Consider the following 27,988-nt stretch of genomic DNA (forward strand, 5'->3'; position numbering starts at 1 on the left):
AACCGAAGCATTTGATGTCTGCTGTTTTCCTGGAGCATGTATGTGTTAGAATTACTCTAAACACCATTCTACCAGCAAGTTTATTTTAAGAAAAGAAACAAAAAAAAAAAAAGGAAAGAAACGACAGTGAGCATATTTTCTTGTTCCCGTCACAGAAGTAGTTATACTAAGGATTGTCTTCTCATGCCAGGCTATATTTCATCTTTTTCTTTTACATGTTGATCTTCCTTCCATTTATAGTAGTTTTTGTGATTATTTGGCCAGGAATAAGGCCTTACGATTAAATTTGGCTGTTTTCTCTACCATCATTACACAATCTTGGAAATTTTTACAAAGTGGGAAAATCTAACTTCAAAATATTCAAATGCAAAAGACTTTTTAAATATACTAAATTTAATAGTTAAATAGATATTGTAGCATTTAAACACGTCTACTTTTTATAGTTGTGAATTGTGCTCTTGGATCTCCTCTGGCCTTAAATTTACACAATTCAGTTTCTTTGTCTAAAGTGAGAGCTTCCAATAATATTAAATCTGGGGAAGCTCCATTTAGTTTTTTCAGTTTGATTTATTAAGCTCCTAGCCTACTGGCGTTGAGACTGCTATAAAGAGGTATGGGTGCTTAGTTTCCTTGATTACCCTGGAACTGCCTTCCCTTTAGTAGAGGTTATCCAATCTGTATATCCTTTTCTTTCTAAATGCCTTATCACATTGTCCTCAGTCACTCACTGACTTAGAATTCTATAGTGGCCATGCCTAGCAAATCAAATTCTCTCTCTGGAGATTAGATGTTTAGGACACCATACTTGACTTTTACCCCACATAAACAATTTTAACTTCCCACATTTTGTGTACTCTAGAGTCCAAATGCTTGGAACCTTGGCTGTGCTCTACCAGCAACTGGATATATGCTTGTCTTATTGTTTGTGTTATGTTTATATCATTGGACTGTGGTAGCCATGAACCACATGCGGCTATTTACATTAATATTTATACATAAAATATTAAGAAGAATGCATGGGACTTAGTGCAGTTTTTGTTCTTGACGCTAAAAGATTTGCATGCTTCACCTCCTTCGATCCTAAGTCATTATGAGGAGAGTACTCTAATTGTTATACAGGCGAGGAAAATAAAAGTCAGAGAATTTCAGTAACCCGGCCACAGACAACCAGAGAGTGTAAATTCTGTGATTCAAGTCTGCATCATCTGACTGGTTCAACAACCCCCTTAATTTGCTCTATTTTTCTCCTTAGCACTAAGCCTAGCACTGTGCCTTGCTTAGTATTCATATCTGTCTTCCACTTCCCAACAGACGGGAACTCGAGGAGGTCAGGGATTTTTGTGTTTTTTTGTTCTCTGGTTCCATCCCCTAAAACAGTGTTTGGGATATAATGGCTGCTCAGTGGGTTAGGACATCAACACCTCTCAGCCTCTCCTTGATAAAGGGAGGATAACAAGAAAAACTACCGCAGAGTTGGTGCTCGACCAGAGTAGCCGAGGGACTTAACTGCCCTGGCCAAACCCGTAGAAAAGGTATGACAAAAAGGTTTGGTACAGGGTCCCCTAGACCTACACGCCACCGGGGCCTAACTGTGGGCGTTCCGCCCCCGTCGATCCTCTGCTCGCCCCCGACAGCCCCCTCTGGGCGGGGGCCGGAAGTGGAGCCGCTTCCGCCCAGTGCCGCGGGGCGGAGGGACGCGCGGAGATGACGCAGGCAGCACCGGAAGCCGCTCCCCTGTGAGGCTGCGGACTGGGAGCGGCGGCCGTAGGTCCAGGTCTGTGTGCGGGGCGGGGCCGGTTGAGGAGGGGGCTGTCTGGCACCCGCGCCTTTGCTGACCTGCCGTGTCTGGGGCTGTTTGTCCTTCTCTTCCCGCAGGCGCCATGGCTGCGGAGTGGACCCGGCCGCTGCGAGGCTCTGGCGGCCCGAGCGCACCTAGTCGGTGTGAGCCCGGCGCGAGGTCCCGGGCCCCGGGGCACTCGCTCAGGTCAGTGCCGCGCGGAACACGGCTCCGGGAGCAAGGGACCTGGGAGCGACGAACGGGTTGAAGGGATCTGAAGTTCATTTTAGAGATGGGAAAATAGGGTCTCAGAGGTACTACTCGTAGTGCCTCAGTTTCCGTAGCTGCAAAATGAGTTAACGACGTCCCAGGGTTGCCGTGAGTCTGAAAGAAAAATTATGAAGTGTGGTGAGGTGATTTATGAAGTACAGAGTGCTGTACAATGTCAGGGCCTGCTCCATAATTGTGGGTGTGCCTTGGAAACAGGTGTGTATGTGGGCTGCTGTTTGAAGTAAAAGATAACAGTGCTAAACAATAATGGTGACTGACATTTATTTTAGGCTTATAGTGTGCTAGGTGCTTTCAGTCAGTGCATTATCTTGTTTAAGCTCACAAAAACCGTTGTAGGTAATGCTGTTCGTAGCAACATTTTGCAAGTGAGGAAACTGGGCTGGAGGATAGGTGAAGTGTTTATCCAGGGTCACCCAGCAACAAGTGGAGTTGCAGAACCCATATTTTATAAGTATTATTTGTATTCTTTCAAATCTTTTAAAAATTCTTAAAACTGAAGGTTTTTTTTAATAATGTAGTATATTCACGTTTTAAATTCAAAAAAAGTTTACAATAAAATAGGACTCTCCTCCTCCCCCCCTCCCATTTCCTCAGCTGTCTAGTTCTCTCTGGAAGCAACCAGTATCATCACTTTCTTGAATATTCAAAATACATCATATGCATGTGTAAATTTATAGGTACTTATACATTTTCGAAGCCTCTGTGCTCTTTTATCATGCATGATGAGAAAAGAGAGGAAAGATGAAGTGTCCTCCTTGACAACAACAACAGATGATATTGCTTTCACTCCTAACTAGGATAGGTTCTCATGAAATAGGAGGGGAAAACACATTCACACTGCTTTATCCAAAATGTCTTGTCTTTTATCCAGAATGTCTTGTCTCTAATAAGACTAGAGGTATAGGTTTGATTTTTTTTTAAGGACTAGGCAAGATGTTGAACCTGCTACTTCCTATTCAACTCTGGGAAAGCTACTCCATTTCTTGAGACGTAAATTTCCTCATTAGTTAAGAGTAGTGTGATTGATACCTTCCGTGATTTGAAGTTCAAATGAAGTGCTATTTATGCATAGTACTTTAGTCTTTAAAATCAGTATGGATATGAACATTGCCTATGGGAACATAGGGAGATAATAGCAGAACCAGAGACCAAACCCGGGCTCCCATACCCCAATTTAGGAGTCTTTTCATCACATGGTCCATTTCCTCAGAGTTCTGTGATCGTAAACATTTAGAGTAAGAGGGCAATTGTAATGTTTACTCTGAACCCAGGTAGGTACTGTACTAAACGCTTTGAGTGCATTTAGTACATTTAGTGTGAAAAATAGGATGTGGGTAGGGTAGGGAGAAAAAGGCACCTAAGAAGAAATTATAGCCTCAAGGCAATAACTGTCCTTAATTATGCAATTAAACCCCTAATAAATTTGAGCCCTTGAGTTTTTCTTCCAGATATTTTTAGAATACCTTTCTAAGATCATAGGGTTGAAAAGAATGTTAGTGATCATCTCCCTTTTAGCCTTAGTGCTACAAAAGGCTTTCTTGCCAGATATTCATAAGAATAAAACCTACAAAAGTACCATTTAAGTTACCCTAGACTGGGCACTGTGCTAAGTAAGCATACCCCTGCTTTATTTCTGAGAGTCACTATCCTCAAGTTGGATGATGACAAAACTAAAGGTTAAAAGTTAGTTGATCATGCCCATGATCACACAGTAGAAGATTCGACTGATTTCCAAAGCATTTTCATATATCCCATTCTGCCTCTGTGTACAACTGTCCTTGACTGTTTACAGTAATGAGAAACTCACCCTCTGGAAGCAGCTATTCCATTATTGAAAGGCTGTCGCATTGAAAAGCTACTCTATGTCATTTTCAATTGAAATCCCATTTCCTGAAGTTTCCCCCTGGGAACCTTGTGCTACCAGTACGTGATAATCTTCAAGGTTCTGTGAAAGAGTTCAGTTCAGACTTTTGACCTTAAAGTCTCCTCCAAAGTTACTTGATTCTTTTAGTGAAAAAAAAAAAAAAAAAGATGCCTTTATAATAATGAAGAACTGGAAAAGGCTTCCTACTAGGTGTTCAGTAGCTTGAAGGGCCAGTCTGAATGATAAGAACTGGGGGGGATTTTTTTTTTTTTAAACAATGCCTTGCTCTGTTGCCCAGCCTGGAGTGCAGTGGCATCATAATAGCTCACTGCAACCTCAAACTTCTGGCCTGAAGCAATCCTCCTGCCATAGCCTCCGGAATAGCTGGGACTGCAGGTACATGCCACCACACCTGGCTAATTTCGTTTTATTTTTTGTAGATGGGGTCTACAGGCTGTTCTCAAACTCCTGGCCTATAGAAATAATTTCTTATTATGAAATAGAGTATATAAAAGTGGCTGGGCTTTTTAAAGATGCTCACTGGAAAGGCTGGCCCATAATCTTCAGTAAATGTTATGGGCATGTTAATTTGGCATGTTGTAGGATGTCTCTTAGATATTTGTTAATGATGGGAACCTGATAATGTTTGAATGGGTATTTCAAATTTTCCATGTGGCCACTTCAATAACAATTCAGCTCACATAAAATAATAAGCATTTCTACAGCAATTATGTGTCGTAGTGTGCGTATGTAGATGTGATGCAGAAGTCTCCCACGCTTTACACTGTAAAATGTGATTCTGGGGCAGGTGTTCTGCTGTTTTTAATTAGCCAGTATTAATTAACTACCTGTTGTGATATTGTACAGATGCCCACACAAAAAGGTTGTTTTGTTGTGAATGATTAATTTTAGAAGTAGAGATTTTCCAGAAATGTTATACATGTATATAGAGGGTTGTTAGGATTCAGAGAAAGAAGAGGACTTATTAATTGTGTGATAAGTTGATAAAACTTTTAGTGAACAGATTATATTTTGACAGCCAGGTAAATCCTTAATATGAACTAATAATCATCTTTAGCCCCAAACCTTCAGCTTTAAGAATATTATCTTGAAGTGCAATCACAGTTCCAGAAACCAGAACTAGTAGACAGCAGATAATGTGATTGAAAGGCTTGGGTGCTTCTACTAATAAATCAGACTACTTATTGTCCAAGAGCATTGTTGCCAAATTTGATGTTAGAAACTTAAGATTTTTACTCACCTTTCATTAACGAAGTTGGAAGATAAGATCTTACTTCCAGTGTAGACCTGATCTATGTTACATGTTGGAAAGAAATAAATTTTCCTCTTCCATATTAATTTTGACATAGATATTTTTTTAAATGAGTATGATAGTCTGTGAGAAACCAAGTAATCCCAGATTAGAAGGAAAAGTTTTTTTTAACCAGGAAATGTTGAAATGTATGAAAATAGGGCGGCACCTGTGGCTCAGTCAGTAAGGTGCCGGCCCCATATACCAAGGGTGGCAGGTTCAAACCCAGCCCCTGCCAAACTGCAACAAAAAAATAGCCGGGTGTTGTGGCGGGCGCCTGTAGTCCCAGCTACTTGGGAGGCTGAGGCAAGAGAATCACTTAAGCCCAGGAGTTGGAGGTTGCTGTGAACTGTGTGATGCCATGGCTCTCCACCTAGAGCCATAAAGTGAAACTCTGTCTCTACAAAAAAAAAAGAAATGTATGAAAATAGAATAAATAAACCCCTATCACCCAACATCAAAATCTATCAGCACATGCCAGTCTTGAGAATGGTTTTAGTGGTTTGCTTTATTTTTTGTTGTCTTTCATTTGTTTAGTATCCATTGTTAGGAGTGGATTGACACCTGTTGAAATTTAAAAAAACTTTTTGTCACAATTCTGGAGCAATTTGTCATTCTCCTAAAGGGAAGAATGGTCTAATCAGGTAGACACAGTACCTGCAAATTCTATCACCAGGTTCTATTCCTGTTATCACTGACTTCAGAGAGAGAGAACTTGGTGTAATGATCTGGAGAGAACTGGCCTTCAGTCTCTTCTGCTGTTTAATAGCTCTTTGATTATAGGCAAATGACGTACCTTCTCTGACCTGCAGTTTTCTCATTTGTAAAGTGAAGATGATGTTACCTGTTTTCTGGTGTTTTGTAAGCATCAGGATTATTAATTTGCCTTATTCCTGCATGCTTCCAGGATGTCCATGACTCTCTGGGACACATGGTTAAGAATGGTTACTAGCTCATATGAGGCTTATAAAAACACTCTGTTAGGCAAAATAAAGTCTTTGGTAATTTCTGTTCTAGACAGGCAGTGCCATAAAGGAGGTGGAAAAACCAGAATACCTGAATATTACATGTGCTTATTTTTCTTACCCACACCTTTTCACCTGAATATCTATTGCAGAAACAAATAGTCTCTGATTTTGGTGACAGGGCTCATTGTGCCTTGAATGGTAACTAACGTCTCAGGCTATTGCTCTAGAGACTTGCTTTCTGGTTGTTACATTCTGGTGCTTATTTTTGTGATTTTTAGTGCCAAAATTTAGTGCTCAAAAAGTTTCATTAAGGAAATAGTTTTATTATATAATGGTTTTGATGGGGAGGGGTATACTGTAAAATACACTGTTTTATAATAAATGAGTACTTTATGTATTGATTTTACTTGATGATGCATGTTCAGCAAGGAACAAGTCACACCAACTTGTTGCACTGACTTGTTTTGGACATCATGATTTGTTAAAGTATGTTTTTTTAATGTATTTTCTTTTGTGTGCATGGAAAATTTTCAAATATAGTATATTAACTGTAAATTTTAGCAACTAAGCATAAAGTTGTAATGCCAAGTTTTTTACACTAATTTTTAATACTTCATTCGTTAGCAGTCTTGCTTGAACAGTCTTTTTGAGCAGAACTAATACAATATTTTGATGTGCCACAGGTAAATTTTTCCATAACCTTATGGAGAGAAAGGACTTTGAGACATGGCTTGATAACATTTCTGTTACATTTCTTTCTCTGACGGACTTGCAGAAAAATGAAACTCTGGATCACCTGATTAGTCTGAGTGGGGCAGTCCAGCTCAGGCATCTCTCCAATAACCTGGAGACTCTCCTCAAGCGGGACTTCCTCAAACTCCTTCCCTTGGAGCTCAGTTTTTATTTGTTAAAATGGCTCGATCCTCAGACTTTACTCACATGCTGCCTCGTCTCTAAACAGTGGAATAAGGTGATAAGTGCCTGTACAGAGGTGTGGCAGACTGCATGTAAAAATTTGGGCTGGCAGATAGATGATTCTGTTCAGGACACTTTGCACTGGAAGAAGGTTTATTTGAAGGCTATTTTGAGAATGAAGCAACTGGAGGACCATGAAGCCTTTGAGACCTCATCATTAATTGGACACAGTGCCAGAGTGTATGCACTTTACTATAAAGATGGACTGCTCTGTACAGGTAAGAGACATGAGTTAGAACTGGTTTTTTTGTTTGTTTGTTTGTTTGTTTGTTTGTTTTTGTATTTCATGGATTATAAACTTAGGAATAAACTATTCCCTGGATTTGAAAATCACAGATGTTGATTATATGAGGTATCTACAGTGACATTTTTTCCCCATCCCTGAGTGGATTTTCCCCTTTTGTCCTCTTCTTTCTCTGTAGAGAAGACAATCATTTCTGTTAAGTTTTATGAGAAAAAAGCTTCACTCATTCTTTTAAACATGATGTGAATCAGAAAGCTATAGATTACTTTTTTTATGCTTTTTCTCCATGTACAGTTCTGCATTTTGGTTAATTTTGTTTTTTATTTATCAGCAATGCTTCTGGGGGAAAAATTAGTGTTAATCCTAGCAAGTAGTTAGGTCATTTTGGATAAATTACTTGACCTCTCTGTGTTTATTTCTTTGTCTTTTAAATATGGAAAGGCATGATTGCAAGAGGGACTCTACCTAACAAATGCAATCAGTATAACCTGGCTTATTGTACCCTCAATGAATCCCCAACAATAAAAAAAAAAATAATAAAATAAAATAAAATATGGAAAGGAAATATTTCTTCCTTGCTCTGAAATCCTGTGATTCTGAGACGAAATAGAAGTTGAGAGTTTGGGTATGCAAACAAAGAGAGTTGGATGATTTAAAACTATTTAGTAACTATGAAACAATATAATAATTGCTAAAATTTAAGAATTATGTGTGTTTCATTTATAATAGGCATATATTTCTACATATGCTTATAATCAGTGCCTATATTTTAGGCAATACTTTATCTTTTGAGACAGTTTCACTCTTTCCCCCTGGGTATTACAGCATGCCCTGGCATTACAGCTCACAGCAACTTCAAACTCTTGGGCTTGAACAATCCTCTTGCCTCAGCCTCCCGAGTAGCTGGGACTAGGCATCTGCCACAATGTCCAGCTAGTTTTTCTGTTTTTAGTAGAGATGCGATCTCACTCTTACTCAGGCTTGTCTTAAACTCCTGAGCTCAAGCATTCCACCCACCTCAGCCTCCCAGAGTGCTGGGATTATAGGAGTGAGCCACCACACCTGGCAAGGTAACGCTTTTTAACTGGCAATCTAAATAATTCTTAGGCAGTGTTTAGAGTTGCTCTAGGCAGTTCTTACCAGTGATCTCAATGGCAGTTGACTTGTTTTCACAACCACCTCTAGCTTTTTAAGGTTTTTTATCCTCTTTCATACCTTACTTTTGAAATGCAATAAAATACCCCTTGAAGTGGAAGTAAATGGAAAATACTGAATTCTCCAACTACCTGGAAAGACGATACCTACACTGAGATAATAACTGCCTGCATATAGATAGGTCTGTATGCTATTTGATCTTTGTTCTCATTAAATTCATCAGGTTCTCTTATCGAGAATTATGCTGTACTGTAGATATTGAAAATAATCCAAAGCATTAGTTTTATTTCCCTAACAGCAGCATTCCTGGGACTGTTACTAGTGAGAGAAATATTCATTGCAGAATTATACGTGTGTTTGTGTCATCTTGTTACTAAAGACAGTGAATTTTCATTGTGGTCGAATTGGTAAATCCTGAATTTGGCAATAAACTTATACTCACTCTCAGATTAGCACCTCAAGCAAGCAATAGGCAGTATTACTAAAGACATTGTTGGCTAATGCTAAAATTGATGCGGTTTAGATGGAGGCAGTTATCATTCTGTTCTGCAATTTATTTCTGAAATGGTAAGAAAGGAACCTATTATACATTGTACTGTTTGATAGATATTTATGAAATGCCTACCACTTGGAAATGTGAGGGCATACATAGGTAAATTAGAGCAGTGCTTTATTTAGAAATCATATACCTGGGATCAGTAAAGTGACCTGACTTTTGTAAGTTTGGGGGTGCACCATGCCAGAGAATACTGTATCTGCTGCTCCCTTGTCATAAATTGTTGCCATGTGGAATTCAGGCTCAGAGTTGCCAGATCTTTCTATGAGAAGCCTCAAATCTAGATTTTAGTGAAGTAGTCTGAATTTTTTTAATGTATTCTAATTTTTTAAATATTATGGTTTGAGCTACTGAATTGTGACCCCTAGCTTATAGTTAAATAAGAAAAGCAAGTGCTATAAAAGAGCTAAAATAAAATGATAACAGTTGAATGGGGGAAATTTTCAGAGAAAGGAGTGATTTGGAAAAATTGAGCAGTGTTTATGTTGGGGCTTGAAAAATGGGTAGGCTTAGAGAGATGAGATGGGCTTTCTGATAGGAAGATCAGCATTCGCAAAGGCACAGAAGCCATTAAGCATGGAGTAGGAAGACGAAAATAAAGAAAATTCATTTCAGTTGGACTCTTAGGGTATAAGTAGGAACTCCTATATTAGAAGGGACTCAGAATGTAATCTGCAGAAATGGGCTTGGGCTATGTTAAGAGCCTTAAATGTTGGGAATGTGAGTTTGGACAATTTTCTATAAGCAGTAAGAAAGCCATGAAAGATTTGTGAACAAGAAAAGGGCCAGGGTTAGAGCTTTCTGCTTCAAGTAGACCAGTGTTTCTTGTTTCTGTCAAAAGAGCCTTAAATGTTGGGAATGTGAGTTTGGACAGTTTTCTATAAGCAGTAAGAAAGCCATGAAAGATTTGTGAACAAGGAAAGGGCCAGGGTTAGAGCTTTCTGCTTTAAGTAGACCAGTGTTTCTTGTTTCTGTCAAACCTAGCTCCTCTTTTTGTAACATATTTTATTTATAATATTTTCTTACATTGAATTCATAGCAATTACTTGTCTACACATACATATATTTTAGAGATTGATAAAATGCCTAAACTCTAACCCAGGGGAGAGGTGAGGTGGCTGTAATTTAAAATAATACACATTTAAACGTATTGCTGAAGCACAGCTATGCTTGAAGACAGTAATCAGATATTTGCATATGTACTGTCATAGTGATGTGACAGCTATAAATGCATGTTGTGTTTGTGTCATGGATACCATCACAGATACTGTCTTCTCAACTGGTGAAAAACTGCAAAGTTGCCCAAAAAGCCAAGTACATTTTCTCTCAATTTACCTGATATTTGCACTCAGAATATTCAATATATAATTAAACTGCAAATATGCTTTCTAAAAAACAAATAGGTTTAGATGACTAAAAATAAGCTTTTCATTTACGAATATCTGATAGAACTATCTAGAATGTCGTACAAAATGTGAGAATTCTTTTTGGGCACTGTCCCAAATATGGTAGGGTATTAGCATTCCTGATCTCTCTATCCAGTAGATGCCAGTAATGCCCCTGACCCCTACCATTGTGACAATTGAAACCATTCTCATAAATTTCTAAAGTTTCCTTAGGAGATGATACTATTCCTATTAAGATCTTCTGACATAGACAAATCAGAACTTCCAAATTAAAATATTTGCCTGTTACAATTTAGGTCAGGATAACTAGGTCTAGATAATAAATGTAGAGATTTTTAAAAAGACTGCAGTTTCATGGTATAATTATGAGCACTCTGGACACAGAATACAGAGAGCAGTTGAATAGAAGATCATCTATGAAAGTAGAATTGACAGGGTTTGGCAGAGGATTGTGGATGTGGCAAAGAGAGGAGAGATTTCAGAAGTAGCTGAGGTTGCTAGCTTTCTATGCCTAGGAAGGTAGGATTAATAACAAAACTAGAAAAGAGTGAATAAATTGGAGAGGATAGCTGGGGTTCAATTGTGATGAACTGAATTTAATTGCCTATTACATTTCTAAGTGAAGATTCCCATAGTATTTGGAAATAGAGAATCAGCTTTGGAAAGTGCTCAGGACTAGAGAGAAAGACATCACAGCCATAGCTATGGCACGGAAATTTTAAAAGGAGATACAGGGCAGCACCTGTGGCTCAGTCGGTAAGGCGCCGGCCCCATATACCGAGGGTGGCGGGTTCAAACCCGGCCCCGGCCAAACTGCAACCAAAAAATAGGCGGGCGTTGTGGCGGGCACCTGTAGTCCCAGCTACTCGGGAGGCTGAGGCAGGAGAATCGCTTAAGCCCAGGAGTTGGAGGTTGCTGTGAGCTGTGTGAGGCCACGGCACTCTACCGAGGGCCATAAAGTGAGACTCTGTCTCTACAAAAAAAAAAAAAAAAAAAAGGAGATATAGAGAGGAAAAAAAAATGGAACCTACGGTAGATCCCTGAAGAGTGTAACTGGAGAAGGGAGAGAAGTGAATGAAACAGCGGAAGGAGAATAATAGCCTGTTCTAAAGAGGCACTGGTAAAAGCTTATTCAGTTGGCCAGCAAAGCAGATGCCTTAGAGAAGTGGTTGAGGGTTGAGATGTGATTCTACCAGTTAAATATTTAATCTTGATAAGATAGTTTACTCCATTTGGGTTGCAGCTTATTTTTCTGCCTATCTGTTACATACCTATCCCTTACTTATTCATTCTATTTTCTGAATTGAGAGGGATTTTTTTTCTTCATGACATGTGAAAGGGCCCATGTTTATTTCTCTTTCACTTCAGCTTAGTCTGTTCAGCAGATGGGAGTCCAGAGGAGAGGCTGACAAAAGCAGGAAAGGAACAGAACAGTGGCTTCTAAAGGATTAGCAGTTAGCAGTGGACTTGTACCGCTGTGAAATGGAACACCACCTGGTTGTTTTTTTGACTCTTCTTTAAGGCGTAAAACTAAATGGCACAACGTTTTCTTGTATAAAATAGTTTAAATAATTAGTTGTGTTTTTTTTTCAAATTGTGGTAAAATACACATAACCTAAAATTTACCATTTTAACTATTTTTAAGTGTACAGTGCAGTGCATTGTACATTGGGTACATTGACATTGTTGTGCAGCCATCACTACCATCCATCTCCAGAATTTTTTGCATCTTCCCAAACTGAAACTGTATCAGTTAAACACTAACTGCCCATTCCATCCTCCCCCCAGCTAGTGGCAACCACCACTCTACTTTCTGTCTGTGAAGTTGATTACCCCAGGAGCCCCCTATCGGTGGACACATCCCCTAATTATTTTTTGATTTGCTTATTTCTCTTAGCATGTGTTCAAGAATCCTCCATGTTATAACTTCATTCCTTTTTGAGGCTGAATAATATTCCACTATCTGGGCTTCGTGCCTGTAGCTCAAGTGGCTAAGGCCCCAGCCACATACACCAGAGCTGGTGGGTTCGAATCCAGCCCAGGCCTGCCAAACAGTGACAGCTCCAACCAAAAAATAGCCAGGCATTGTGGTGGGTGCCTGTAGTCCCAGCTACTTGGGAGACTGAGGCAAGAGAATCGCTTAAGCCCAGGAGTTGGAGGTTGCTGTGAGTTGTGACGTCACGGCACCCTACCCAGGGTGACAGCTTGAGGCTCTGTCTCAAAAAAAAAAAAAAAATTCCACTGTCTTATATGCCACATTTTGTTTATCTTCTTCCTTAGTTTTTACTTAACCTTCTTCTAGTTTTTCCTCTTTCAAACCATTTTCCATGATATAGCCATAGTGATCTCTCAGAAATGTAAATGAGGTCATAGTTAAACATCCTCCTGACCCAGTTCTCCAGCCTAACCTTGCTGCTATTTCCCAGTCAGACTCCACTGTTTTTATAATCACCGTTTATGTTTTAGGCAGTGTATCTTGATAAGCATCATAAAATTAATAGGCAGTTTTTAGAATGTTTCCAAGTAGTTCTTTATGAATTGGCCCCAGTGGTTATTCACATATTTTATCCCAGGGATTGACAAACCATGGACTATGGGCCAAATCTAGCAGTATAGAATAATTGCAACAGAAACTGTATGGCTTATGAAGTCTAAAATATTTACTGTTAAGTCATTTACATATAGACTTTTGCTCACCTGTGCCATATACTATTCCTTTTTAAAAAGTACTATTCATTCTTTTAACTTATTCATCATTTATTTATTATTTTTTGAAGCAGAGTCTCTGTTGCCACAGACTCAAGTGCTGTGGCATCATATCTCACAGTAACCTCAAACTCCTGGGCTCAAGCTATCCTCTTGCTCCAACCACCTGAGTAGCTGAGACCACAGGTGCCCACCACAACCCCTGGCTAATACTTACTCATCCTTCAGATTTCAATTAGTTAAAACTTGGAAGTTTATTTATTTATTTATTTATTTATTGAGGCAGAGTCTCACTGTGTCACCCTTGGTAGAGTGCCATGGTGTCACAGCTCACAGCAACCTCAAACTTTTGGGCTTAAGCAATTCTCTTGCCTCAGCCTCCGAAGTAGCTGGGACTACAGGCACCCGCCACAACACCTGACTGTTTTTTTGTTTCAGTTGTCATTGTTTAGCAGGCCTGGGCTGGGTTTGAGCCCGCCAGCCTCTGTGTATGTGGCTGGTGCCATAACCACTATACTACGGGTGCCGAGCCAAAAGTTCGAAGTTTTTTAAGCTACGAAATCCCTTTTTCAAATGATCCCATACCAATGCCCAGCTTAAAAACAAATACAAGGGGGACATAGTTGAGGATGCAATCATGACAGCTCCTAGACATGTTTGTAGAACACCCACATGTTGAGGAGCACAATTTTAAACTCATTAGAACTTCACCTGAGACATTTTCTCCTTTTCTCTTTGTATTTGTTATGGGCTTTTGTACTGCCTACCACTTACCTGTACTGAATTATTATTCCTTATTTAGCCTCTTTGTCTTCCCAAAGACAAAAAGTCTAAAGTAGACCCAAGTAGACCGAGTGCCATGAGAACAAGAGCTCTGCCTAGCACAGAAGTTCTATAAATATATGGTGAATGAATGGGACCCCAGTTGAACACTAAGCTTGCATAGAACCTGAAATGATTTCTTACTTAAGTTCCTTAGGTAAACAGTCAGAAAACACCTGATCCAAAGGACCTTAAAGAACATCTGGACTGATGCTGACCAGCATAGTAGCCTCTAGCCCCATATGGCTTTTGAGTATTTGATCTGTGGCTTATTCAGATTGAGATGTGAAATACTATATTTCAAAGACTTCAAATATTAAAGAATGTAAAATATCTCAATGTTTTTTATATTGATTAAATGTTAAATGATAATATTTTTGACATGTTGAGTTAAATTCTTTTCACACATTTCCATTTACTTTTTTAACATAACTATTAGGACATTTTTTAATTATATATGTGGTTTGCTTTATATTTCTATGGGACAGAACTGTTCTAGACCCTTGGTTCTCAAAATACTGCTGATGAAGTAGAATTACGTGGCAACTTTTTTTTTTTTAGACAGAGTCTCACTTTGTTGCCCTCAGTAGAGTGCGATAGCATCACAGCTCACAGCAACCTCAAACTCTTGCGATTAAGTGATTTTCTTGTCTCAGCCTCCCAAGTAGCTGGGACCACAGGCTGCCACAACGCCCGGCTATTTTTTTCGTTGTTGTTACAGTTGTCGTTGTTTGGCAGGCCCAGGCTGGGTTCCAACCCACCAGCCTCGGTGTATGTGGCCGAAGCCCTAACCACAGAGCTACACGCAGCACCGTGGCAAACTTTTAAGGTTATTGCACTTCACTTTAGATATTTAAATTAAAATCTCTGAAGACAGAGCCCTGTTTGTGTGTTTTGATAAAGCTCCCCAGATGATTTTCATAAAGTTCTCACATGCCTATTGAGGACCAAGTTCTTCCCCTCTTTTTATACAAAAGGAAACTGAGTCCTAAATAGCAAAGTGACAACAAATGTAGTTACGCACTCAGAGTTTTCCCAGGTTAAAGTTCATGCTTTCTTTCATAAATGATAGCTATTTTTCTGTTATCTGAAGTAGTGGCTCTTGACTAAAGGTGGAATTGTGACTGATGTTATTTAGTCACTTCTGCTTTTTGAAAAGATGCCATTTGGTGCTTTCCTAGGATACTATTTCCTTATTATAGAGACTATATTCAGTGTGTTCTCAAAAACGTCTTTTTCTTTGTCAAATCTTAATAAAGACAAATTGTGAGACATGAATTAATCATTAGGATTTTAAACTTAAAGCAAAATTCTTAATTTGTCACCATGATGAGTATTGAATTTTCATCAGAGGCAGAAATAAAACCTATTTTTTCCTACAGAATCTTAAGAGGCTTTTCACAAACTCTTTGTTGAGTTGTTGTGACTGTCGGGAATAATTTATTCCTGATTTTCTTTGAGATTCTTTTGTATATTTCAAGATGACTCAACAATTTGTAGTTAGCTTTTGTAGAATTCAGCCCATGATCTGAGGCTTATTTTTGACTTGCCTTGGAGTACAATATGTTTCAGACAGACAGTTTTTTACTATTCAGCATTCCTTATTTGTTCAGAGATGGGTAATGGACAGTCATGCAAGTGTAAACATGCTGTTATAGGTAATACCCATCCATTTTACACTCAAATCAAAGAGGTCCTGGTAGCCAAGGATTTATAAAAATTTTCACTTGGGGGCGGCACCTGTGGCTCAGTGGGTAGGGTGATGGCCCCACATACCAAGGGTGGCGGGTTCAAACCCAGCCCCGGCCAAACTGCAACAAAAAAAAAATAGCTGGGCATTGTGGCAGGCACCTGTAGTCCAAGCTACTCGGGAGTCTGAGCCAAGAGAATTGCCTAAGCCCAGGAGTTGGAGGTTGCTGTGAGCTGTGTGACACCACGGCACTCTACCGAGGGCCATAAAGTGCAACTCTGTCTCTACAAAAAAAAAATTTTTTTTTTCACATGGAAGCACCAAGGGATGCTTTATATAGCCTGAAAAGTGAAGGGAAAAGAACTGAACCAAAGACTTTGGATTCTGTCCCCATGCTTTTAATACCATTTTGGTGACTGAGCAAGTCACCAACCATGCTTTGGTTTCCTCAGTCATGAAGTTGAAAGTGCTAGAGGGAGGGGACCCTTAAGGTCCTTCTTATAGAATACCATAGTTTGGGGATTGATTTTCCTTCTTTATTCTGTTTTTTTATTAACCTCCTTGTTTTTCTCTTGAAGGGTCAGATGACTTGTCTGCAAAGCTGTGGGATGTGAGCACAGGGCAGTGTGTTTATGGCATACAGACCCATACTTGTGCAGCAGTGAAGTTCGATGAACAGAAGCTTGTGACAGGCTCCTTTGACAACACTGTGGCCTGCTGGGAGTGGAGTTCCGGAGCCAGAACCCAGCACTTCCGGGGGCACACGGGGGCGGGTGGGTTGCCCTTTTTCAAGGGTTTTTATAATTACTTTAGCCACATCCCTTAAAGCCAAGAGCCAAGAATGTGAAACCTTTTTTTCCCCCCCTTTGGCCCATTTCAAAACTCTTCTGTATACCCTTTTGCTAAGAGTGGTAGTTCTCCTTCTCTCCTATGTCATTTATGTCCTGTTGAAGTCAGTCTCCTTTACTTTTATCAGATTCCATACCTCCAAATTAAGTAAGTTCTGCACTTTTAAATTCAGTCCATTTTATTTGTGGAATTTGTAGAAAGTCCTTCAGAGTGATGGTGGTTCCCGGTGGTCTACACAGATTATATCCAGTTGGAGCTTGGTTGACAGTCAGTTAAAACAGACTACCACTTAGGAGATAAGGTGAAAGAAACAGATACCTGCATGTTTCCTGATAATTGTATAGCAGGCTTATTTTGCAGAAAACTGGTCATTTGAACATAGCCTTGAGACTTAACCTTCTCCCTCTGTTGTATTTTATCTTGGAGTTTTGTGTAGCAATTATAATGAACTATTTCCCAGCCTCTTGTGCAGCAGCTGCCTTCTTCCTTTCCTTGTTTACCTCCCTGTGTTAGCCTCTGAGAGTCTAGTCTCTGCTGTTCAGCATTACACTTATGAGCAGCCTTCTGGGACTCCTCCCTAAACAGGTTGGGTCCCTCTGCTGTAGTTTTCCCAGTAACCTGTATTACTGTCATAGCACTCATCATAAAAGTAAGTATGATAATCTTACTTCTCACCAGACTCTAAGCTCCATAAAAACAGTGGTCCTGCCTCTCTTGTTCACCCTTGAGTTCTTTGCACTGTACCCGGTGCTCATTAATTTCTTTGAAGTTAACCGAGCTATTTTGCTGATAAAAAACAAATCAGTTTTGTTTCATTTTTTTTTGTCCTCCTGTACATTTCTTCTTTGGCCATTGCTATCTGCTATCATTCGTTTGTTTTAGAAATTAATATTTGAAGGTGCATGATTTAGTATGGAACTTACATATTAAACTGAATGTAATATTCCACAATGTTAAGATGTACCAGGACTTCCGGGTGATTTTACTCCTGATCAACTTTGAGAGCCCTGTTCTTAACAGTTTTCTACTTGCTATTCCATGCTCATCACTGTGGTTTTTCTTAACTTCGTGCCTTTGCTATTCCCCCTACCTGCAGTATTCTTTTTCTTTTCTTGATAAACTCTACTCATCCTTCAGGGCCCATCTCCAATATCGCCTCTTCCCTGAAGTCCTCCCTGATACTCTTGGGCAGAGTTAGTCATTCTCCTTGGTGTTACCCTAGCAAGAGGTAAACATTTATTTTTTCTGGACTTCTTCCTCTATCCCCCACTTAGACTGAGTTCCTTAAAGGAAGGATCAGTGTTTTCATGGCTGGGTCCCCAGTGTTCCTGTAAAGCTTTGCATATTTGAGTACTCACTACACTGCAGATACTGTTTTAGGAGTTGGGGATATAGCTGTGATGAAATTCAGATATTTGAGTAAATGATTTAGTCTGAACTTTGAAATCTTTGTATTTTGTTTTTTTTTTTCCGTTTACACTGGGCTTAAGTCTAGGTACTGTTGTATAGCTTACTTTCTTTACATTTTGTCTCGTTATAAGTGTGTATCTAAGTAGGGCCACGTATGTTCTGTTTTCCTGCATATGCTAGATAAGGTTTTGTATAATATTAGGCATACACTCCTAAGAAGGAATGCCATTATCTCTAGCACTGCTTCTGCCCCTCACTCTGAAACTAACACAGATAAAAAAGATTGTACTATTCCTGGGACTTTCTAACCTTAGAATAATAAGCTATAATAATAACAATTTTGAAATAGGTTTTTAATCATGAAATTGTTGGTTGAGTAGCACCATTCTTAACAGTATCTCTGGAAAATTATATAATTGGGTAGCTAGGGAAAGTAGATGTTCTTGAACTCTATTACAAAGACCACTGCCAGAGACAAGTTTTAACTGTGTGTGTGTTATATGCACTAGTGTTTAGTGTGGACTACAATGATGAACTGGATATCTTGGTGAGTGGCTCTGCAGACTTCACTGTGAAAGTATGGGCTTTATCTGCTGGGACATGCCTGAATACACTCACTGGCCACACGGAATGGGTCACCAAGGTAGGAAGATGTAAATCTTGAGGTCAGGCTTTTTGGGAAAGAGAGGTGGAATGTGGTAGACACTCTCTACTAAGTAGTGAGTGAGTCATAAAAGATGGAATAGGTGTAACTACCAGCCAAGATGGTACACAACAGTGACCAGTATGTGGAGGTACATAGTAAGTAGTTTAACAAATGAATGACTGATGGACATGGAAGGAAGCCCACAATATATTAGGTGGGTAGAGGGAGCAAATAAACAGGTTACATACAAAAAGCATATAGAGTGTGATATCAGTTTCTGAATGTGTTTATGCATCCGCATTTTGAAGATAATTATTTCTGGTGGGATTGTAGGTGCTTTTTCTCCTTTAGAATGAACATGTTTCTTTTTCTTAATCAAAAAAGAAATTTTCATTTTGAAAAACAATGCTTACAAAAAATAAGATGAAAAATGCACAGAATTTTTAACAAAATACTATGATGTTTTCTAGTTTTCGAAACAAGATTGTTGTGAGAATTAAATGTGGTATCAGTAAGGGACATGCGTGCAGAAATACTTTTCTTAAATTAACCATGCTGTTCTGCGAGGGGTTGAATATAAAGGAGGGAACAAAATAGACCTAGCCTTATGGATGTTAGTCTGGAGAAATAGTATTAAACAGTAATTTTGCAAATAAATGTATAATTACAGATTGCACCAAGTTCTGTGAAGGAAAAGTATGATGTTGTATGAGAAAGTCTAGGAAAGTAAGTTATGGAAAGCTTTTTGAGTAGGGGCAAAACATGGAGAATGAATATGGGGCATTTGTGGAAAGAATAGCTGAGTGTTTCAGAGGGTATAGAATATACACAGGACAGAGGATAGGAAAGAACTTGAAAGTTTGATGACCTGGAAGCAGGGCAGTGGAATCATGCTGGAGATAGGTAGAGAGAGGTGACCATCGTACATGACCATACATGACGGTCACCCCTCTGAGCTGTACCTCTCTGAGCTGGTAAGAGTTGTCTCCAGTAAAGACATGGCCATGATAAGGATGATGGATATCATAAGTGTATTAGATTCAGTTGACAAGTTCTGAGCAAAGGTCTGGTGTGATGTTAAGAAAATAACTGCTGAGTTACAGAATGGACTAGAGTGGGGCACAAATGGGTGGCAGTAAAGAAAGAGAAGGGCACCCACGATGGAAGCACGTCTTTAAGGCGAGCTACCTGAACTCGCTGATTGAATGTGGGGAACAAAGAAGAAGAAAGAATCAGATTGGGTGGATGATTATGTCTTTTTTTGAAACAGATGACACTAAAGGGAGAGCGGTTTGTGAGACGATAAGTGATTATGTGTTGGGCACATTAAGTTTTTAAATAGGGCAATTTGGTATTAAGGGAAACCTAGTAAACTTGGGGCCAGGACACCGACTGACTATTATATCTTGAACAAGTTACTCCTACCTTCAGGACCACAGTTTTAGCATCTGCTTTATGTTCCTGCAAATATTAAATGAGATGTTGGACCAGCACCCAGTAAAAGGGGTCTGATACTTATTAGTAGGTCTCTCCTTTTTTATTGAATGTGCAATTCAGGCTTCTGAGTGAGTGAATCCTGCCTCCCACCTCACTGTATGCTGATACATTACAAAAATAAGGAGAGCCTAGTATTTACAGATATCCCAAGTGCTAATGGAATATCAGCTTTTATTATGTTGTTATTGCTATAATTTATTGCTGTATTTACATTGTTTTATTTTATCTTCACTGCAGTTATATGAGATAAGTTGATAGGTGTTTTGTCTCCTATTTGAAAAATGAGAAAACTGAGAAACAAAGACTTTAGATGGCCCTGCCCAAGATTGCAAAGGCAGTAAATGCCGATTATGGTACCAAGTCCATAGCTTTTCCCTTTATAATGCACATGTTTATGGAAGCAGACCATTTGCATCTACTTTAGTGTCTATGGACTTTTTTCTTTTCAGTTCTCTTTACTTTCTATTATCACATTTTACAATTTTTGAAATCAGTCCTAAGGTTTGCTTCTAGACTAAAAATATTAGTGCTGCTAACAATAGACTCTTTTATAATAGATAATACTAATAACAGGATCTTGTTGTAGTAAAAATCTTAATAGAGATTAGCTGGGTAATAGAGTTATTTAGCTATTCTAGCATAGCATTTTAAGCTCATTTTCATATTTTAATTAAAATAAAATCAGTATAGCAACAGCATTAATAGGGTCTTTCTGTAACATAGATGTTTATATTTTGCAGGTGGTTTTGCAGAAGTGCAAAGTCAAGTCTCTTTTACACAGCCCTGGAGACTTTATCCTCTTAAGTGCAGATAAATATGAAATCAAGGTGAGATTTTTTTTTCTCCATTAATTTGCCTCATCAAAGAAAAACTAGTAACTAGCAATTATATAAGAAACACTGGTATGGCCAAAGGAGACTGAAACAGGAAGATCTTGATCCAAGGCATCTTAAACCTATTGGAAAAGGAAATGATTGACTGACTCTGTGTCCTTTGTAGTTTCTTATTTCCCGATTTGTAAATGAAAAATCAGCAATTTTATTTTCAACCCATTCTTACTGTTTTGTAAGACACATATTTCCTACCCTCCTCAATTCTTAGATCTAAACTATGAGGGCATAAATATTCGTTTGTTATAATGAGTTGCAGAGTTTACAGAACACTCTTGTGTACAGTAGAAGGTGTAAGAAGTTGACCACCTAAGGAATTGTAATAGACTGGTAATAAACATATGGAACTAGGCCTACCTACTGTACTGATCTGTACATTTGTTGCGAGTCTGGTTTATGACAATGAGGTGAACTTAAGGAAGTAGTAAACTTTACAGAGGTTTCACTGTATCTTCTTCTGGCATGTTTGTCCTGTGTGGTTGGCATTATCTTCTTTGCAGGAAGTAAGGTTCAGAGAGGTTGATTATTTTACCCATGATTGCACAGAAGAATCAGGACTTGATTTTTATCTTAACTATAAAATGTGTGGTCTTCTCAGTATACTTCACTTTCTATCTGACTTCAGCAAATATAGGTCACATTGTGTAAGGACAAGCTTTTCTGTAATGATGTGATATTCATCTTTCCTAATTTTCTTTTTTCTGTAGATTTGGCCAATTGGAAGAGAAATCAATTGCAAGTGCTTAAAGACATTGTCTGTCTCTGAGGATAGAAGTATTTGCTTGCAGCCAAGACTTCATTTTGATGGCAAATATATTGTCTGTAGTTCAGCACTAGGTCTCTACCAGTGGGACTTTGCCAGTTATGATATTCTCAGGTAATTTTCCTTGGACTTCATGCTTTATCTTTGAAAGTCTACTGTGATTAAACACAAGACTAGATATTTGGATGTACCAGTTCACAGCTTGCTTTTAGGAAGTGTTTACTAAATGTTCATTAATGTTACTAAGTGTTCAGTTATAAAGAGGATTATATATACTGAACATCTCATACAGGAAAAATATTTCACAGGCAATAAGTAAGTGAGAAATAATTATATGCTGGAACATCCCCAGACTCTTGAGTCACAGCCACTTCTGCTTTCTGATTTACCATGCTTTTCTGGAAAATGATATGCTTAGATGAAAAGATCTTTCAGATCTTTGAGATTCTGCCTCATTTTATAAGCCTGGTCAACTTCAGTGAATCTAGGGATCAAAGTGGCCTTCTTTTGACCAGTGGAAAGGCAGAGATACTTAGAGAAAAATATAACTTGCAGGGTTTCCTCCAAAGAATTAAATAAGGAACAGTCCAGGGACAAATATTTTCAATGCATATTATAGGGTCCTCTTAGAGATAGGCCATATCTAATAGCATATTCAAGGCTGATGGAAGCCAGTGCCATACGGTAATTAAGAGAACTTACTGTAGTGGTAAGTAAACCTTGGTTTAAGACCTGGTGCCACGTCTTATGGGGTGCATAATTTTGTGAAAAGTTTCTTAACCCCTTTGTGATTCAGTTTTCTCACCTATAAAGTTGAGTATTAAATGCTTGTGAAGAAGACCTGGCAAATCTTTATTACTAATAACTTTAAGACACACTAAATAAAGAAACCTGTTTGAATTTGTTTAAACCTACTGTACTTCAGCAACTCACAGTTACTGTTCCGCAGCATGGTTCAGGAAGTGCCGACTTGGGACTACAGAAAATTGAACATTCTCTTCATTGTTTTTATGCTTGACTGTTTTAGGGTGTGATGACACTAGCCAACAGAACTTTGGTGGGCCCCATCTCTCTGGTCACAAGGTAGAATCCCACTTATGTTCTCCTAGAGTCAGAGTAATATATCTAACCAGCTAGGTTTCAGAGCTGTCAGAATCAATCATAGAAATGATGATGATTATGCTTTGAGAGAAGACAGAAACAGCCTAGACAACATCGTGTAAGCTTTTCATTTTACAGATGGGGAACCTGAAGCTAAGACAGGCTGAGCGCCTTGCGTGGCACTCCACAGTCTCACCCTAGTCCAACATTCCTCCAACCATCCATGGCTAGATGATCAGCAGGCGTGTATTTAGGGTATCAGGAAGCCAGGCATCAAAAAACAAGAAAAGAAAGATTTGATATTTTCTAAAGAAAAAATTCAAATAGTCACCTCGGGGGGGGGAGAGAATCTACATCTTTTATACGTTAATATTGCTTTTATTTTGAATTAAAATTTGGAAGGGAGGGTGCCGAGTTAAAGTGTTATAGAGATATAACATTCATTTTAATATTTAGAGTCTAATACAGTCTAAAAGTTTTAATTTTATCCTGCATCTGTCTTTCTCATATATGCTTCTGACCAGAATGACATACAAAGACTAGAGTTCCAGATGAAAGTTCTGTTTGTTTTTACTGTTTGGGTGCACTAGCTGTAAGTAATAAACCTACAAGATTGTTTGTTAGTAGGAAATGCCAGGTTTGATTTTTTTTTTTTTTTGAAAAGGGACTATTTTGTCTCTGCTTTTTTCCTTTAAACATAAATAAACCAGCCTCTTTTAAGACCTTAATACAGATCCTATGGCATCAGTTGCTAGGAGCAGGTAGGGCTGCTTAAGCTTTGAAGCTAACTGAGAAGAAGCAAAACACAAATGATGGCATGTTGTTCAGTAAGTCGGAGATAGGATGTGATTTTTGAACTAGGTTATCTCAGTGCAGTATGTAAGTTTACTTAGGTTCAAGGGCCCAGACAGCAATAGCAGGGATGTTTATTTACAGTTCTAAAGTGATCCACGTGAAAGGAGCCAGAAACTTGTCAAGACCTGAGCTCTATTCCGCAACATGTTTGTGTTTCTTTCTTTGAAATCAGCTCATCTTTCCAGATCTTAAGCTCTGTCCCCATAGCCACCCAGTTTCCTGTGTTTCTGTTTCTACCCTGCTTTACATTGATGATGTGGGGCCTACCAGACTTCTCAGCTATTTTTCCCAGATTCCTTTGGATCTCCTTTGTAGGAATTTGTATTTGCCTATAATCATCGCAGCACTGCTTTATTCATTAGATATTTATTGAGCACCTACCTTTGTGTCAGGCATTTTGATGTGCATTCAGAAGTGGCAGAAATACTTACTATGGAAAGTACTCATCAGCAAGAGGGAAGACTGACATTAAACAGCTAATAACATGTACATTGTTTAATGAATAAGGGGAACCTAGTACAGGGTACTTTGAGATCCTACCTAGTTTATGGAGAAAAGGAAGGCTCCCATGAGGAAGAGAGGTTCAGGTTGAGCTCTAAAGGGTGGGTATATATGTTTTAACTTAAGTGCCTGGGATGGGTGTACAATGAAGAGAACAGACTGAGGATCTGTCTAAATATAAATATCCTGAGGCCGAAGAAGCCTGGGGCATTAGAAAAATTTGACACATCAGTGTGGCTAGACATGGGAGGGCATTGGGAACCATCAAAAAGTTTTAAAGTTTAAACAAGGTGGGAAAAGCATGAGATGTTAGTATGAGGTTACCTGATTGAAGGGGGCTAAGAATAGAGGCAGGAAGTCGTTAGAAAGCTGTTGGCGATGCTGCAGGTCAAAGATGGTGTCTAGGCCCAGAACTGTGGTAATGGGAGAGTAGTGAGTGAGATTTTTATTTTACTTTATTTTATTTATTATTTATTTATTTCAAGCTAATGTGAGGGTACAAACAACTAGGGTACAGTATTTGCATTTGTTAGGTAAAGTTCCTCTTCTAGTTATGTCCCATACACGAAAGGTCTGCCATATACCCTTACATTGTGCCCAATAAGTGGGTGACTGAAACTTTTAGAGAAAAATTTAGGAGATAAAAGTCAGTAGAGCTTGGTGATTAAATATGTGATTTTAGTGAGGAGAAGAATTGGAAGTTTGCCATGTTTTCTAGCTTGAGCAACTGGGTAAATGAATGAGTGGAGAAATAAGCCAGGTTTGGATGATAAATTCAGTTTGGGGTAGGTTGAGTGTAAGGAACTTTGTCTTTGTTCACTACTAAATGCCTGGTAACAACAGTGGTTAGCTCACTTTTTATTTGTTAAATAGTCCGAGCATGAGTTATTCAAGTGGAAAATGATGAAATGAGTTACTGATTATAACTCATCTGGAGCACAATGATTGTGACCTCTGTTTTCCCTTTACTTGAGGTTAATCCCAACTCACTACTTTCCCTGGGATCAGGCTCCATCTTGTAGACCTGTTTATAAAGGCTCATACCACAGGGAGTATTCAGTGATTGATTTGGGATGAATGCTGTTCTTGAACATATCCATCTAAGGTGGTTACCTCTTTAGCAGGAGTTTCTTCTGTGTTCAATCTGGGAAGGTGAGTTTATTCTCTGATCTGCTTTTCAAGCAGGGAACCAGCATTTGTTAATTACTTTCTTAGTTTCATAGAAGTGATATCTTACTATCCCAGAATTTTAAGAGAAATGCATGCCCATGAATTTGTAAAATTTAGAGAGGGTTTTAGTATTCTCTCAGTTTTGAATGCCCAGTTGCATTTCTCTTCCAGAAAGAGAAAAAAATAGTCTTCCAGGTCCAGCTTATAAAATGTGGAATGATTTCTTCACTCCTTGATATCCCGTTATCTCCATTGGAGTGTTTGCACTGAGCTTGTTCTCACATACTCTGACAGGTGTATGTTGTGCTCTCCCATTTCTAAGGGACAGAGAATGTCTTATCTCTTTTCAGGGGCCTAACCACTACTCAGCATGTACAACGTTTAGAAAACATTTGTTCAGTTGAAATACATTTGTTTATGCACTCATCCATTCATTCAGGAATGAGTTGTGCTCCTTGACTAGAGACGCCACTGCCTTCTTCACGGAAAGCAGTTGGAAGTAGAAGAATGAGGTTGGGTTCTGGAGTCCGATCAGGGCTCGTTTGCATGGTCTGCATCATATTAGCTCTGTGACCATGGCAAGACCTTTACTCTTTGCCTGGCTTTATTCAGTGGTGTAGTATAGCTAATCCCTCTATCACATTGGATTGTTAATTCAGATAACATGTTAATTATGAATTTCAGTACAGTGCCTGGTGTGTGGTAAATGCTTGACAAAGAAATAAATGTTCTTCCTCCCCTTTATAAAACTGACATCTGCTACTTTATAACACTTTGCCTTTGATAACTCTTTGTCTTCTAGAACTTATAACTTCTGGCCTCTCTCTCACACACCCTTCATTATTTGGAAGTAATGCTCATCTGTAGTTCCCCTGTCCCTGCTAGTTCTTTTCCTCCCCATCTCAGCTAATATCCTCTAGCTGTCCTGGTCCAGATTCTCCCCATTCTGGTTGACCTCTTGGACCTACCCTAGCTTGTCGCTATCTTTGTTAAAAATAGGCTAAGCTCCTCTCCCACAGGAGTCCGACCTGTGGAGCATTATTGTCATGGAGCATTATTTGTATTCCCCTTGTGCCGCTTTTCCTAGTCACTCCAAAGAAGACATCACCTTTTCTTGTTAACTTTTTGCTTCACGAAGGGTACGAACAACAGAAGCTAAGTTTTTGTTTTTTTGTGCTGCTGTTTAAGTAGGTCTCTTCCTAGCTTTTGTCATTTATGTTTTGGAAACTGCTCCTGAGAAGGTTAGGGCTGTCCTACCAATTCTCCCAGTTTTCTGAGATATCTTTTTATTAATCTATATTAATAAATGTTTCTCAATTATTTTGGACACTTTTACTATTTTCATCCTCTACTGTTTTTAGAGAAAAACCCATTTGCTTGCTGCCTGGTGAGAAGAGAAGCACTTGAGTTATTTGGCTTTCAAGTTTATTCTGGACTTCCAAGATATTCCAGGATTTGATGATTAAGTCTTTTTACCTAGTGATAATGTTGACTGTGCATTCTAGTGCTGAATCCTTAGTGAAAGTATTTACTCAGCCTGGGCTTCAGTTTTCACATCTTAAAAACTAAAATGTTAAGCTAAATAAGCTGTAAGATTCTTTCTAGTCTAAAAGGATGTTTTATGCTTTTATTAACTTTCATCAGATACCACCTTTTTCTTACATGCCATTCATTATTCTCAGATCGAAGAATTCTCCCCTCCCCTTTTTTATGGGGCACCACTTTTTGTCTTCATATTTTCCTTTTTATCAAAAATTTATCTCTTAAATTTGCTTAAGTGGTTTTAAAGTCTCCAGAAAAGATTATATAACATAAACAGAAGCAAAGTTGCCTTCTGGTTCATGGTCCCTAACTCTCATCCTTGTAGGGTCATCAAGACTCCTGAAATAGCAAACTTGGCCTTGCTTGGCTTTGGAGATATCTTTGCCCTGCTGTTTGACAACCGCTACCTGTACATCATGGACTTGCGGACAGAGAGCCTGATCAGTCGCTGGCCTCTGCCAGAGTACAGGAAATCAAAGAGAGGCTCAAGCTTCCTGGCAGGCGAAGCATCCTGGCTGAATGGACTCGATGGGCACAATGACACAGGCTTGGTCTTTGCCACCAGCATGCCTGACCACAGTATTCACCTGGTGTTGTGGAAGGAGCATGGCTGATGCCACAAGCCACCACCGCTGACTGACTTTGGGTGCCGGGGCTGCGGGTTTTTGTTGCAACCTCTATGGCAGCCGACTGCATGAACCAAAGTTCTCACCTAATGGTATCATCACGCAGTGCACAATCATTTATCTATGTTTGCCAGGGGGCCAGGGCTTGGGGTGGGGAGGGCTTGTTTTATTGACGTAACAACGCAGCATGCTAATGGGATACACCATTGACTTCATTTGTACTTAGTTATGTTGGTCAGAATAAGAGGATGCACTTCGAGTTCATCTTTCTTGAGTGGAATATTGGTTTTATGAAAGTTAAATGATTCATTAATCTGCTAATTGGTTGCCTATAAAATCACATTCAGTCTGTTATTAAAGCTTTTTACCATA

At 39.0% G+C, this 27,988-nt stretch overlaps 1 protein-coding gene across 4 annotated transcripts; it reads left to right on the plus strand.

Annotated features, from left to right (window-relative positions):
• The first annotated feature begins 1,692 nt into the window (after positions 1-1,692).
• FBXW2 (F-box and WD repeat domain containing 2) lies at positions 1,693-27,988 on the plus strand. 4 transcript variants are annotated; one of them, XR_008374812.1, is made up of 9 exons: positions 1,693-1,774; positions 1,876-2,263; positions 6,896-7,405; positions 16,345-16,539; positions 18,535-18,668; positions 20,909-20,995; positions 21,766-21,935; positions 25,253-25,430; positions 27,316-27,440. XR_008374812.1 is itself a non-coding variant. In XM_053564170.1 (8 exons), the coding sequence occupies exons 2-8, from the start codon at positions 2,176-2,178 to the stop codon at positions 27,602-27,604; spliced, it is 1,473 nt and encodes a 490-aa protein (XP_053420145.1). In that variant the 5' UTR covers positions 1,693-1,774; positions 1,876-2,175; the 3' UTR covers positions 27,605-27,988. The 4 variants fall into 4 exon arrangements, 3 of the variants coding, with proteins under 3 accessions (XP_053420145.1, XP_053420148.1, XP_053420159.1); XM_053564170.1 differs by lacking the exon at positions 25,253-25,430 and having other exon boundaries at positions 27,316-27,988; XM_053564173.1 differs by lacking the exon at positions 25,253-25,430 and having other exon boundaries at positions 1,876-1,984; positions 27,316-27,988.

Source organism: Nycticebus coucang, chromosome 2, assembly GCF_027406575.1.
Source record: "Nycticebus coucang isolate mNycCou1 chromosome 2, mNycCou1.pri, whole genome shotgun sequence".
NCBI lineage: Eukaryota > Metazoa > Chordata > Mammalia > Primates > Lorisidae > Nycticebus > Nycticebus coucang.